Here is a 15669-nt window from a genome sequence, read left to right as displayed (position 1 = left end):
ATGTTGCCGGTGCATGAGGAAGTAGGGATGTTGCTGGCATTAGAGCAGTTCAATAAAGATGAATTTAAAAACTATATTAATCGCCCTAGATTATCAAGAACAATAAGTAAAAAAATGTTCCGTCGTGCCGTAATAACTATTATGGAAAAAGAAGTAGAAAGTATCTGGTCCCCAAATTGTATAATGAAATACCATATGATATAAGGGAATGTAAATCATTTAGGATGTTTAAATGTAAATTGAAAACGTTTCTATTAAACAAGATTAAATTACCACCACAATAAGCTATAAGATGTACCGTACTTACTTATTAATTAACTAGGCAATAAGCTAACCCATCTGTATTTAAGGGAGTTCCCTCTGCCAACAAACTGTCTTACAGTTTGGCAGAAGAAAACAAAATTGTAAAATCAGGGTTTTTTTTTACCAGAATAAATGATTTATTTATTTATTTATTTTTTATTTATTAAACTTTAATATACCTAATTATGAAAAGTAATCATAAAAAATGTAGTGCACCCGAAAAACAGTTATATTTTTATTCTTGGCAGGACCCAACATGTACCGAAATATGGACGTTTAGTGACACGTATAATAACACATAATGGCTCGTATTATAAGATATTTGGGAACAGAAAAGTTCTACCCTAAATCGCTCTATGAGCTGCCGTTAACTTGCAGGTATATTATGTAAATATCTAACTAGAGGTATATGTACTCAAATGATCCGGATGAAACCACTACAATTAACCTGTACCTACAGGTAATTAAAAGACTAATGAGGTTCCATAATAATGTTGTTACTAAGCGCATTCTTTTATAAATCTCGTCTGACATAGTTAACACATAGAATTGACGCGGCCAGTAATACTAATAGAGGCAAGAGCCGAGAACGATAGCCTTTTACCATCAAGAACTGGCGAATAAGTGCCTACAAGGGCTACAAGCGCAGCACGCTTTGGTGCAATTATTCGATGCTAAAACTGTCAGCCACCATTTTGAAAATTGTACTCTTACTGTTTTGAAAAAAAAAAAACTTATTTATAAGTTTATTTTTTTCCTCGCAAGTGTGTTAAAAAACGTCGTATGAAACGCGTGTGCATTGGTCATTACCCACATCGGCTTTCTTATTGCGCGCTCGCTTACAGCTCGCGCGCACAATATCGCCGCGTGTGTAATAACCAACTTAGCATACTTGTATCATAATGTACTATTCCCTGGCTATATTATTCCAAATTAAAATTTTATTAATAATAATTGTGAGGGGGCAGAAGGATGGAGCTCCACTCAACGATGATGCAAATGAAAATACAGGTACCAAGAGGACGAGGGTATTTATTATTGGAATAAAAAGGCGCCTGTAACAATACAGGCGCGAAGTTAGCCCTCAGTTACACACGTATATAAACACTTTCGCAGATTAGGTACCTAAACATTATGAAACTTACAATATAATGTGCATTTAAGATGTAGGTACAGTCAAGTGCAAAAAAATGTATCGAAAGAATCGTCTCACAAATATGGTACTACGCTCTTATTACACTGGAATAAGATGCTATGGGACATATTTTTGAGTAAGATGTGTATACCCATATTTTTATACTTGACTGTTCACTGGATATGCTCTTGGTAACCAGGTGATCGGGTATTATTAGATATTGCACTGCACTTTCGATCACAACACAACAATATCACAATCACGAGGTTCGAAAATACAAAATACTTAAGTTAGTAAAACGATGTTGGAATATAGGGATGATATTTGCTAAAAAAAATACATATCATATCTATATAATGATATAAATGCGTGTGTCCTGCCTAACTGACTGATTCATCAACGCAGAGCCGAAACTATAAAAGCTAGAAAGTTGAAATGTGCACACTAAGTTGCATTTATAAAGTGTTTAAGACATAAGAAGCGAATTTGAAAAATTCCACTCCTAAGGGGATTATAAAGGGGTTGGACGTTTGTATGGTACAAGTTTTATTTTAAGCTAGGAACTTGAAACTTCGTGAAAATGTATTAAATTAAAACAAAAAGAAAAGTGATTTCAGCGTTTTTAGCAATTGGGGGTTAAAAAGAGGCAGAAAGTTTTTATGGAGAACCAATCTAAGCTTAAGCTAGGGATTTAAAACTTCGTAAAAAGACATGTTGATTAAATACAAGAAAATTAATTTCAGTGTTTCTGAAAATTTGTCCCCTAAGGTGGTGAAAAGGGAGTTGAAAATTTGAATCGGGAACAGACATTTTTGTGAGTAAGGAACTTGAAACTTCGTAGGAAGACACTAGGTATAATAGGGACACACATACACACACTACTAGACACAAGGGACCAATTTTATTTTAAGCTAGGGAAATAAATTAAAAGATATTTTGATGAAATACAAGAAAAGTCATTTCAGCGTTTTTAAAAATTCTTCCCCTAAGGAGGTTAAAAGGGGGTTGAAAATTTGTAACTAAAACAATTGAGTAGTTAGGGGACTTGAAATGTGTAGGAAGAAAGACTCAATATTAGATAGGTTGTAAGAAAAATAATTTCAGTATCCTCTAACATGGTTAAAAAGGGGTTGAAAGTGTGTACATTATATAGTTTTCAAGTAAAATGGCCGAGAGATATGGTCAGAGAAAGAGGGATATAACGAAATTAGCGTAACAGTTCCGTTTTTTCCATTTTGACTACGGGACCCCAAAATGTGATTATTTGATCATAACGCTTTTGCTCGAAAGTTATTGCGAACTCTTTAGCTTCCTCAATGCACGTCATCTCAGCATACAACATACTGTTAAGAACATACTTACCATAACCTAAGTACGGTTAGTTATGTTATCATTGGATATGTGCGAGTGTGCTTAATATGGTGGTATTCCCTAGTTGGGCTTCAAGTTGGACAAGATGACATTCCGGTTTGCACTAATTATTTTATTTGTTCAGAACGCGTTAAGGTGCCGTAGATTCAAAGAACAGAGTTTTTGAAAAATCGTACTGCAATTTTAGATCATGATACGGTTGCCAAAAAATTAATTAACAATATTGAGGATTTTTTCAAGTGACTGCAACGATTCAAATCCTGATTTTTGACTTTCGCTGGATATAGAAAAATCACGAATTTAGGTCTAAAACGCAAGCATATTAATTTATTTTAAATATGAAAATTGTTTCTTAAGATGTGGAATTTTATTTGAGACTACTTTTTTTGGTAAAACTTACTATAAATTAAAATTCTAAAACATGATATCCGCGGTCCCGAGCACGCACATCCATCTCGCTCATGCTTACGCTTCGCTTCAGGCTCAGTGAGAGTGAGAGCAGAACACTTACGGGGCATTAAAGATGGTGGCAACGGCAACAATAACCTTGTTCTTATATTTCCTGTCGAGGTTTGAACGGACTCCGATATCATCACATTGAACAAGTTCAACCAGAATGCGTTTGCATTGACATAGGTAAATGCAAGAACTAGTTATTAATGTCACTCGGGTTATTTACTTACCAGAGTCACATTGCCCAGGATAAACTTGCTTTGGTTTCTCACGTTTTTCCTTTTTCACTGGCTTACCACAACGATAAATGTTATAGGGGCTACATAGATGATAAGACATTGTTTCAAGACATGTATCTTAGCTGTATTAACTTGCTGGTGTGGTACCTCAAAGTGAAGTTTGACTATTAAATACGAGTATCGCACGAAATAAGTGCAGTATTTATTGTTGAAATATGTAATTTCTTTTTTCACATGAATTATTTATTATTTTATTTTTTGCATTATGTATAGGTCCCACGAAACTACCAGAACATCGTTATATTTTTGGAAAAGAAGCTATACCTATCAACATAATTTATTACTGTACATTTGACCGTGTCTTAAACTGGTTTTCATTTTCCCTTTGAACAACTCGGACAAGCACAATCTGATTATGTGTAATATCCGAAAAGATCGTATCATAATGAATAAAAAAAATAGGGATTTCGAGAAATTTTGGTGCTCGTTTTTTTTTTTAAGGGAAGCTATTGTAAACTGACCAGGATAAAACATATTCTCTGCCCTAACAGTGGGCGGTTATCACGGTTCTTTTGGTTTTAACACACAAGTACACTACAACGTAAATCTTTGAGCTTTTCGACGCTAACGACGGATACTTTCGAACCGCAGGTTCAACGCTAACGACGGATTAATCCGTCACAGACCGCAGAGCAACAAAGACCTACGTAAAAATAAAAACTATTGAGTAAAGAAGCATTTACTATCCATTACAATTTTATATTTATTTTTTGGATTGACTCCGATATTATCAATTATTTCTTAACTGCGTCCACAACAGTTACTGTTAACGAAGAAGGCGTCTCAAACAACAGCTAGACGCAACGCTGGTGGAGAATAATAATATAATTATATATAATAATATGTTCCAGCTAGTTGTTTATAATTGTCGGAAAATGACCACTACGCTATAATGACCTAAGTGGCGCAGCGGTCGCCGAGACACTATATTCGAGACCTATATATAATGAAGGTCCGATGATTCCCGACTCACATTCGATTTAGAGCGCCACCAAAGACCTAGTGTAATTGAATAATTGTTGTTGGATTTTATTTACAACATGGGTGTTATATTTAAATTTGTCGTTTCTCTAATAGCTGTGAATTTCGTTTACTGTGCAGGTAAAGTATTTATATAAAATATACATCTTGATATGAGCATGTTACTGACTCGATAAAAGTAAAGAAATAACTAATGTTAATATGCTAGGTATTATCTATACTTTTATTTAATATTTTCCATTTCAACAAGCTTTTATTTAACTCGCCCTGTTAGTATGTATGTATGTAATTATGTATGTTAGTTAGTGTGGGTCAAATCGTAGAAGCTAAATTTGATCCACTTCCCGATTTCCGATTGAAACGAAATTTTGCATACATATGTTAATCGGATGACATAGAGAGCTGATCTAATGATACAGGAGATGGCCATGGGAACTCTGTGATAAAACAACGCAACCTAATTGTGTTAGAGGGTTTTAGAATTGTCTTAATGAGTATTTGTTGCCCGTGGAAAGAAAAGTATGTACAATCAGTAGGGCTAAGATGGTCGGCTTTTTATTATATGTCACCATGCCTGTCACGTTCTAACAAGTGAGTAAGTGCGAAGTGATGGGCATAGTGACAAGCGATAAAAATGCAACCATGCTGCCACTGCAGGGATAAAAGCTTGTCCCAAAAATTAACTTTTTGCCAAAAACTTACTTCACTTTTTTTTATTACGTCGCCGGCAAACAAGCATACGGCCCGCCTGATGGCGGCGGATGGTGGACGGTCATTTTGAATAAATACTTAAAGACCTTGCCTAGTTTTTCATAGAACTCAGCGGGCTTCAGAATTCGTTTTCCTCGTGAAAGCACAAAGCGTGCAGTTGCCTTAAAAATGACATAGACATAGAAAATTTTTATTCAACATCACATGAAATGGCAGAGTTAACAGACAGTGACATTTAATACAAATAAGCCTTAAATTCAGACTTAAAAACTAAGAAATTGAGTTGTATATATGAGGGAGAAATATTCATGAGTGTTAAAAAGGAGCTTGCCTCAGCATAGTGTTGCAGTGTATTTACTACAACGCTGGTTTTCAGGCAGACCCTTGATATATTATCCCTTACTCGCTGTTAGTCGGAAACTAAATGGCTTAGAGTTATGTTATTATGTTTGAGTGTACACTATATGTATTATAATTTGGACAAAACAAGTGCTAATGTGGTGTGAGCTAAAATGAAAAGTAAAGTATATTAACTTATAAGATTGATACGAGAAAGATAACATAATGTAAGATATACATGCGTGCAAATATACTTAAAAAGGTAAAAATAAATAAATAAAGACATAAGGTGCATAAATATTATCATTATAAATATGACGGCGTGGCTCTAGTACCAGGAGGTAGCGTGATTTGTATTGCTATAAGATGTTGCTTAATTCGCAATTTAAAACTACTTACAGTATTTAAGTTTTTGAGGGGTGGAGGTATATTATTCCAGCATTTCGTTGCTGTATATTTGAAGCTACCTCGAAATGCAGCAGTATGTTGACGTGGTAATACCAATTCGCTACAAACAGATCTGATGCCATACAAGCTCGACCTGCTAGCGCGCCATGTGAACTTATCATACAGATACTCTGGCTCGGAGGTTTTAAAAACTCCAAGTGCCATTTTGAGAATACCCGCTGAGTTTAAATAAGGTGTCACATGCTCTCGCGGTGGAATTCCGAAACAATAACGAGCACATGCATTCTGCACTCTCTGTACTACACGGTCAGACAATGAATTTCTGGGAAGCAAAAAACACACCATCCCGACACTTACGTCCTCTTGATACAAATGAGAATTTTTATTAAAATAAAACTCATTGATGGCTTAACCGAACACGTTCAAAACAATGTTCATGTAAAGTATTATTTAAGTTATAATATTTTCTTAATTTTCTTCTATTTTTTTTTGTATGACTAATTCAAAAGTTAGAGGGGTTAACACAATTTTTCATACTTCCGAATCAAGCATTTAAAAAAATATTCAATTAACCGAAAAACTTTTTTAGACACCTTAAAGTTGTTTTTAAAGACCCAGTTTTAAATGTTTTTTTTTTTTCACTTTTAGTTACATCTATCGAGTGCAACAATATTTTTTTTTCCAATTTTAACGTTTGGACTAAGTAGGTAGCGTACAAAAATACACCTAAATGTTCAGAAACATTAACATACAGTTTTTAGATTTCGAGTATAATGATTACGACATATGGACAGACGGATGGACAGACGGCGTTTTTCCCATTTTGGCTACGTAACCCTAAAAACTGGCCTGACCAGTATCTATATGTACATATATGCCTAGTACCTATGCAAATTTCATACGGAACAATTATTTAGTCAGAAGTCGGTGCATTGCTCTCCTATACGGGGTGTAATCGTTAAGTGTTTACATGCGATTATTCTGTAAATACAAGCGATATCAAAAAAAATGGCATTAAAAGTACGTTATCCAATGAGTAAAATTACACTAATAACTTTTTTTAATAAAAATATCCATAATATTATGATTAAAGGGCCCATACTTTAGCACGAATAGAAATATGTTTTTTTCTTTACATGATTAGTTTCTAATAACAAGCAAAAATGTCTTCGTACGTCCGGATGTTTTCCTCTGCATTTTATAACCGATTCTCGTGAAACTTTGCAAGCATGTTTGGTAATTAAAATATTTCTGTCGTTTCGTTTTTAGAAAAAAAAAAACAAAATGGCAGATATTGGCCTAAAGGATTTAGGCGCTGGTATGGCCCATGACACTTATGACCATCGTGAGTTCGCTATAGTAATGACTCGATGAAGTACTTAAGTTTATTTTTTTTAATTTTTACATTTTTAAAGTTTATCGCGAGGTCTACAGCTCACATAACCACTAGTATAAGGACGTAATTTTTTTTATTTAATCATGAGCGATTAAGCATATAAACAAGAAATAATATTTCTATTACAATTAAACGGCACAACGAACAACGTACCTACTAAATCTGTAGGGTCGTTTAAACTTAATGTTTTAGATATTTATAGTTTTATTAAAAAAAAATGATTTTCTTTTTACTCATTGGATAACGTACTTTCGATGTCAGTATTTTTTTGATATCTGTTTTATTTACGGAATAATCACATGCAAACACTTAAAGATTTCATCCTGTAGATATTAATGATCTCGCTAATTACAAATGAATGACCTTTTTATTGCATTTATTACGTGTCTATTTAATCGATCCTCATTAGATATTGAATGCGGTTTACCGATGTCGATTAAACATAATTAATAGGAATTTTTTCAAACAATTATATTTTATTTAAATGTCTTAATATGGATGGTTTATTCCAATGTGAGAACTCACTCACTTCAATTATTCAATGTGGATGCAAGAGAATAGTCCTACCTACTTACGCTAAGATAGGTACCTAATTTAAGATAGAAAAAACACTAGGTATTACCTAGTTACCTACCCATTAAATTAAACTAATTAACGTAACACGATCAGAATATCAGGAAAAAATCGCGGGGATTTATTTCCTTTTATTTTATATTAAGTATAAATAAAGCTTTTAATGAGGAAACCCCATTAGATGACATAATACAATCAAATGAAAAAAAATGGTAATTCAGCGTGGAAATGCTGCGAGTATCATGGGCGCCTTTGCACCCGGGACGGTGGGGAGCGGTTTGTTTGTGTAAATTTTAAGTTTTAATAATATAATAATATGCAATATAGCACAAAATAGTTTAATATAAAAATATAGTTATAAAGGAAAATAAAATTCAATTAAATAAAATGAATATAATATAAATCAAATGAAAGTCATGATCACGGCAAGTCCATCCACGATCCAAGGTCATTGGCACGGAATGGATGCTGGTCCTTTGCATCCACGCTTGCCTTGACTAAAGCGAGTATAAAAGATGTTTTGAACATAATGTTAATTTTTATTATTTTATTTTCCTTTAGGGCGAACGACTGTTTGATTGTACGCAAAATGAATATAGCTATCCATTTACCGTCAAAACACTCAAAACGGATTGACCTAGTTAGTGTAGGAACACTAGGAACTTTTGTAACAACTTTACAAATAATCTGCAGATGCAGCATTTTATTGACTACAATTTCGAGAATTAATCGTAGTATCAGGCTTCAACAGTAACCATGGCTAATGGTTTTATGGTACGGAAGCCTGAAGAGATTTAAGGTCTCATCAACTCGCCAACCTTGCATTTGATCTTGCGTTTGCGATGCAAGAAGTAGGTAAAGCAGTTTATGCAGGTTTTCCTTGAGTCCGTAATAGCATTTCGCATACCTACAACTTGTAAAAAGGTTGCTGTAAATTCCGATTGTATTTTAATTAGGAATGGGACTAAGTAAGCCTTTAATTGTTTGAGGGTCATAATCATTATGGTCCGTTTCCAATTAAATATGTAACTTTTTGTCGCTTAATCAATTGGTTGTATTTGCGTTGCGTAGTATGTATTTGTTATGATATTCACTTGGTAGAAACGGCATCCCAACTCTAACTTGGGTACGGGGGCTGTGTAGTCAGCGAGGAGTCAATGTGCAAGTTGAAGCTTAATTTATAAGTAATATACCTATTTAACAATACTATTTACTCGGCTAAAATAAGAGGTAGGCTGGATTAAATTCCACACATCTTGTCTACGGCCGCTTTTTAGCAGGGCAATGCTCGTTTCAAGCACGGTTTGGCGAAATATGACATTTAGTACTATTGTTTCCTTTTTCAGTGCTGCCCGGTGTGGATAAATGCAATCTCGAAGACTCGGCATGCATGACCCCAGCTTTTCAAAAGGCCTTCCCCTCGTTCATGTCGGGTCTGCCTGAGCATGGAGTGGAAGTGTTAGACGTTATGAACATGGATGATGTTGCCTTCGACTTGTCGGGTCTCCAGTTCAGTCTTAAAGAAGGAAAACTGAAGGGCTTGAAGACAGCAACGGTTGATAACGTGAAGTAAGGAAAGCATTTTTTATCCCTAGTTGGTATTAGGGCTGCCTTTCGTATGATGAGTTTTCGATATTTTTGTGCATTGGAAAGGAGGTATTGGATTAGTTATATTCGAAAGGTGTTAAAAACGCAATTGGTTTCCTAAACTTACCTCAAGTATTAGCTGGTTTCACGGGCAGTCTATCACTTATTTACAGATTTGAAGTCGGTTTATTCACGTTACTGTTTTATGAACTCGAGAGCCATGAAAAGAACTGAGAGCTGATCAGAAATAATAACCTGAACCTTAATACCTGTTTATAGTTCTTGAGTGCATGTACATGAGTACGTACGAGTATTAATTAACTTATTTTATGCGAGTTTTACGCGAGGTTCAATGATGTTTTAAGACTATTGACACTTACTTACTTAGTTGACATGTTTTTTCCTGTACCTCTTGCCGAACAGATGTCTAAGATAATGGATTATCTAAGTACGAGGCCTATCTGCAAGGAACAGGATACTTGTAATATACATAAAATACTTGTCTCTTTTATAATCGATTAAATTATTTATTGGTATAAAAAAATATCTTTCCAGATGGAATCTTCAAAAGAAGACCCTGTCGGTATCTTTCCATATGGATGCTTCGATTAAGGGTCACTACGTTGCCTCCGGAAGGATCTTGATCCTGCCCATCACTGGTGACGGACAGATGAAACTGAAAATGAGTAAGCAAAAATACATTCATGGCTGTATTGCATTCAACAGCAGAATTTTGTGCCATAATAATTTATCACATATAGATGAGCGAATAGGTACTAACAGCGATACTCTAAATTGGCCGAATCTTACGAACCCGCCGCGTAAAGGCGCTCTCATACAATAGAAGTTACGCTCTCATTTTAAAACGACATGCTGAAATAACATGAGCCTTGGCATGAACATTTGAGTAACATAATATCTATGTGTGGTAGGTATATGTTATTTGAATATTTATGCCAAATTATAATCAGAATAACTTTTCAATGAATTCGTAAATTGGTTTTTATAAGGCACCAGTTAGATTCGTTTGAAAAATGATGAATAATTATCAGTTTACATTGTGGACGTGTACACGAAATTACATAATACGTTTTTCATCTTATTTCGATGCGTAACTGCAAAAATGTATGTGTAATCGGTGTTTACCTAGGCTAAATCCTTATTTGTTTTAATGTCATCATTTGAATGTGATGACATTGGTTTAGTGAACAAAGTCATGGAAAAACCAAGTTATCATAGGATACATATTAAGTCATATAAGTAGTTTCGGTTTAGTGCGGTTAAGACAGAAAGTTGTAAAGATTGGTAATTCATAAGTTTAACGTGTTGAATTTTATTGTTTTCAGAAAACATCCTTATCAAGCTGCTTATGCACTACGAAGTTGAAAAGGACGCGCAAGGGAAGGAATACGTGGTCCCCACCAAGTATTCCTTCGACTTCGACGTCAGAGACAACGCGCACTTCAGTCTTACCAACCTCTTCAATGGAAATAAGGAACTGAGTAAGTAAATCATTTTATAATACTTTTGGCAAGCATCTAAATCGGCTGGGCTATTAAAATCGTTGCCAACTTAGCTTGGTCGGACTCTAAACCCGAGGTCATAAGATCGGACCACGGCTCGTAAAATTCTTTCCCAACATGTGAAATATGATATAAATCGAAACTCTTCGGTGCAAAATAAAACGTTGAGGAAACGTATAATTGGGTACTTGATACATGTTGAATATTATAACAAAATTTAGCTAAATGGATAGAAAATGAGCCATCCATTATAAAAAAGTGGACTTTAAAAAATTATATTGACTTTATAAAAAAATACAAGGCTCCAAAGTTTAAAAAAATTTTTTTTTACTTTCAAAAACAAAAAAGAAAATGGTACCGTTCGATTCTTTACATTTTATTGAAAAATAAATTATACAACAACTATACATATAAACGCAATATTTCAGGGTCAAAATGACTTCCATACTTTTAGGACAAACTATGTAATGTGTGTGTGACGTCACAGAAGAAACTGACTGACTGACATATCAACGCACAACCTAAACCGCTGGTTCTAGAGATTCCAAATTTGGCACGTAGGTTTTTTAGAAGTTCTAGGGGTGCACCAAGAAAGGATTTTCAAAATTCACCCCCTAAAGGGGTGAAATGGGGGTCCAAAGTTTGTATGGGGAAACAAAATTAGTTAGACTATTTTGTTCGAAACTTTGCAAAAGTGTTCCTTACAATAAATGAGTAAACACGTGTTTCAGCTTTTTTGAGAATTCAACCCCTAAAAGGGGGAAATATGGTGACTAAGTCTAAAAATCAGCATGGGTATTATTTCAGCCGCATTCGAAAGGGTCAGCCGCATTCGAGGGGAGCCAGTGCTGTCAAACTGGTCAAACTTGATAGACATTCAGACGTACTCTCAGAGTAAACAACAATTGAATTGAAGCAAATTGAAATTTCTATGGTTTATCGGGTCGGTGATTACGAAAATAACAACGATTTTAAAATCTAACGAGGTGGACGTGAAATACAAATCCCTTGTTGGGGTGCGATGGGGTTGAAATTACTAAATATCAATATGGGTGTCATTTTTATGTTTTTTTTGGGACGTTATTTACGAAAATGGCATTGAATGATTTTAAAATTTAATATTGTAGATATGAAAAATGTTGAATGTGGACATAAAAGAAGAAACTGACTGATTGACTGACATATCAACGCACAGCCTAACCCGCTGGTTTTAGAAATTCCAAATTTGGCACCTAGGTTCTTTAAAAGATCTAGGGGAGAACTAAGAAAGGATTTTTCAAAATTCACTATATAAAAAAGAAACTGACTGAATGATTGACATATCAACACACAGCCTACACCGCTGGTTCTAGAGATTCCAAATTTGGCACGTAACCTACGTGATCCTATGAGAGGGACATTTGGCACGTAGGTTCTTTACAAGGTCTAAGGGTGCACTAAGAAAGGATTTTTCAAAATTCCCCCCCTAAGGGGGTGAAATGGGGGTCCAGAGTTTGTATGGGGAAACAAGATTAGTCGAAACTTTACAAGAGTATTCGTAACGATAAATGAGTAAACACGTGTTTCAGGTTTTTTGAGAATTCAACCCCTTAAAGGGGGAAATATGGTGACTAAGTCTAAAAATCAACATGGGTATTATTTCTATGGTTTATCAGGGTTTAGATGGATTGACAGACAGCCACACGTGATCCTATAAGGGGTTTTTTTTAAACTTTTGAGGTATGTAACGAGACCCGTGTTATCCTAATAGATAATACGACAGGACTGTTTCTCCCACGGTCAGTTCTATGTGGCGTGCTCCAGTGTTAGTTCACCTCAAAGTTTGGTTTTATTGCTACCACTTTCAAACATGCCTAAAATGTTGTTCATAAGAAAGTACTTTAACAAGTATAAAGTTGTGGAATACTTCATGCATTTTTCAGAACATGATTCTAAATCTAATAATCGCGGACAAACATACATACCTACTTACATACGTTCATACAAACATACGGGTCAAACTGAGAACCTTTTTTTTTTGCTTTACGCGGGCGAAGCCGCGGGCTATAGCTAGTTGACTTGCTACATATTATATTGCCGTGAATTATTTTTAAGTGTTTTTTAATAATAATTTTTAAGAAAAGAAACCGACTTCAAAGAGGGAGACCGATGAAAGAAAGATTAGTGTTGATTTTGGATTTCATGCACTGAAATAAAAAAATTGTCTTGAAAATCTAATTTGCCTAACAAACACAGCGAAGTGGACAAATCGCCAAACGTAAACTAAGCGTCGTTGAAGAATTCTATTCTGATCATCATCAGCAGTCCCACTTCATCAAATGTCACTCTTTTTAAATTTAAATGCTTGATTTTTTAAAGAAAATACAAAAATCGCTATATGTATGCCTTTAACATTTAAAGAGTTTCCTCGATTTCTCATAGATTCTACCATTCGATTTTGAGCTTGACAAAAATGTGTCTTGAAAACCTAATTTGTCTAACAAACATAACAAAGACGACAAATCGGCAAGCGGGAAATATACGTCGTTGAAGAGTTCCATTCTGATCAGCATCTGCAGTTCCACTTCATCAAATGTCACTTTTTTAAATGTAAATGCTTGATTTGTTGACGAAAATACAAAAATCACTGTATGTATGCCTTTCACATTTAAAGAGTTCCTTCGATTCCTCATGGACTCCATCATCAGAACTGAGTTTTGATAAAAACGGGACCAATCTGTATATATATAAATTTATTAAAAAAACATTTCAACATCGGTTCAGAAATGACGGAGTTATGAAGTAACAAACATTAAAAAAACACAACCGAATTGATATTGACCTCCTCTTTTTGAAATCTTGAAGTCGGTTAGAAAACCACTTCAATATCGCTTCCCTTCTTTCTAATGCAAAAAATTAAGCATAATTTGGGTCTATATCAAAGGCAGCAGAATATACTCTAATTAATGTATTTTAATTAACCTAACTTAATTTATGCTATTGAAGCTCAAAAGTGTAACATGAAGTGCGGCGGGCGGTGTCCATAGAAAACAGTTAAAAAACTTAATTTAATCATGAATAGTTTATTTCAAAAAACATTACAGTGGAAAATGTATCCGAAATCTTAATAGAAAGACAATGTTTTTTTTTGCAGTAGGTTAAACCGACTTTTGCAGTCAAATCTGAAGATAGTGAGCATTCATAGACCTGAAATACCCTTAAGGTTAATACTATAGTACTCGTAGTAGTAGTAACTACTAACTTATTTTTTCATCTTTTATCAGGTGACGCCATGTTATTATTTTTGAACGAGAACTGGAAGCAGATTTCCATTGAATTCGGTCGGCCTCTCGTGGACTCCGCATCGAAGAAGATATTCAAGAATGTCAAAACATTTTTGAAAAGCGTAGCGATAAAGGACATTGCGCAGTATTAACTTACCTGTAATTTTATATGTTGCTGTGATTATTAAAAATGTTAAAAAAAATACGTACCATGTTTCGATCTTCTTATGAGTTTACCTGAAGGCTTCCACCATTTTTACTAAATATTTTATGTGTAATAAAGTGTAAATAAATAAATAAAGTAAAATAACATTCGTTTGAGATTTTAAGAGACAAACTATTAATTATATAAGTAGGATCATTAAATTTATTTCAAACATAGTTTTCGTGAGATACTAACAGCAGAACTCTTAATTGACCATTATCTATGCAATAAAGATTATAAAATATCAATTAACTATGTGACAATGATACCATATCGCGGTAAGTTTATTATACGCCCGCAACGTCATTTTAATTTATTCTGCAATGCATTTTAGCTAAGGATACCGTAATCGGTTTTCACTTTTGTTCGAAAGAATCGGATATGATTGTGAACCTATCCATATCCGCCGAATAAAATGGATCAGTGCTTGGAACTCACAAAGTTTTGACGTAACGTTACTCAAGTTCGGTTACCATTTCGCACGAATATAAACAAACTTGAGAAGAAATTACACAAATTCTTGATACAAAATAATATTTCGAATAGCAAACATTGTCAGTTTCTGGTACAAAGGTGTATCATATTTTATTATCTACTATTAAAAAATAAATCATATTGTTCTTTTCTGCTTAAAAAACAGAAAATACTAATAACATTTGTGTAATATAATTCTTAGTATTTAAGAGCAGCCACTGTAAAACCAGCGGTCTAAAAACACACAAACGGAAAGACTGGATGTCACAGAAGACTTGGGATCTCATCGAAGAAAGAAAAGGATTTTAAGATGAACTTCAGATGAACTGGCGACCAGCGACGCGATATTACTAGAGGACCTGAGGCTGCAATACCGTCTGATCCGCAGGCGTATCTACCGTAGTACCCGGTATGGGCGAGTTTGGACAGATGGTGTTGCCGATACCGCCCTCCGGTAATCTCAGGGAGATGTACAAAGCAACAAGAGTCTTAGCCGGAAACCAGAAGCATAAGAAGAAACCCCTAAAAGACAAAGAAGGCCAACTGATTGTGACATCCGAGGGACAGCGATAGATTGCTGGCGTGAGCATTTTGAGGATATCTTCCGTGTCCCCAATGACCGCAGCACTGACAGCACACCCGCAGACA

General features: G+C 34.7%; 1 protein-coding gene and 1 long non-coding RNA gene across 2 annotated transcripts in view; both read left to right on the top strand.

Annotated features, from left to right (window-relative positions):
- The window catches only part of LOC133522547 (uncharacterized), a 50582-nt gene that overhangs the window by 23138 nt on the left and 11775 nt on the right, over positions 1 to 15669 (top strand). The gene's annotated exons all lie outside the window — the stretch shown is intronic.
- On the top strand, positions 4504 to 14547 carry LOC133522883 (circadian clock-controlled protein daywake-like). The gene is made up of 5 exons (XM_061858344.1): positions 4504 to 4662; positions 9316 to 9538; positions 10112 to 10242; positions 10903 to 11058; positions 14343 to 14547. Exons 1-5 carry the CDS (start codon positions 4602 to 4604, stop codon positions 14492 to 14494), a joined length of 723 nt encoding a protein of 240 aa, XP_061714328.1. The 5' UTR covers positions 4504 to 4601; the 3' UTR covers positions 14495 to 14547.

Source organism: Cydia pomonella, chromosome 11 (assembly GCF_033807575.1).
Source record: "Cydia pomonella isolate Wapato2018A chromosome 11, ilCydPomo1, whole genome shotgun sequence".
NCBI lineage: Eukaryota > Metazoa > Arthropoda > Insecta > Lepidoptera > Tortricidae > Cydia > Cydia pomonella.
This window is presented reverse-complemented; position numbering and strand designations above follow the sequence as displayed.

What these genes read in the sequence shown, in the direction of transcription:
- LOC133522883 (XM_061858344.1), top strand. Translation starts at nt 4,602, where the DNA reads ATGGGTGTTATATTTAAATTTGTCGTTTCTCTAATAGCTGTGAATTTC. An exon ending in ACAGATGAAACTGAAAATGA is followed by an intron (nt 10,243 to 10,902) that starts GTAAGCAAAAAT and finishes TATTGTTTTCAG; the next exon opens with AAAACATCCTTATCAAGCTG. An exon ending in CAATGGAAATAAGGAACTGA is followed by an intron (nt 11,059 to 14,342) that starts GTAAGTAAATCA and finishes ATCTTTTATCAG; the next exon opens with GTGACGCCATGTTATTATTT.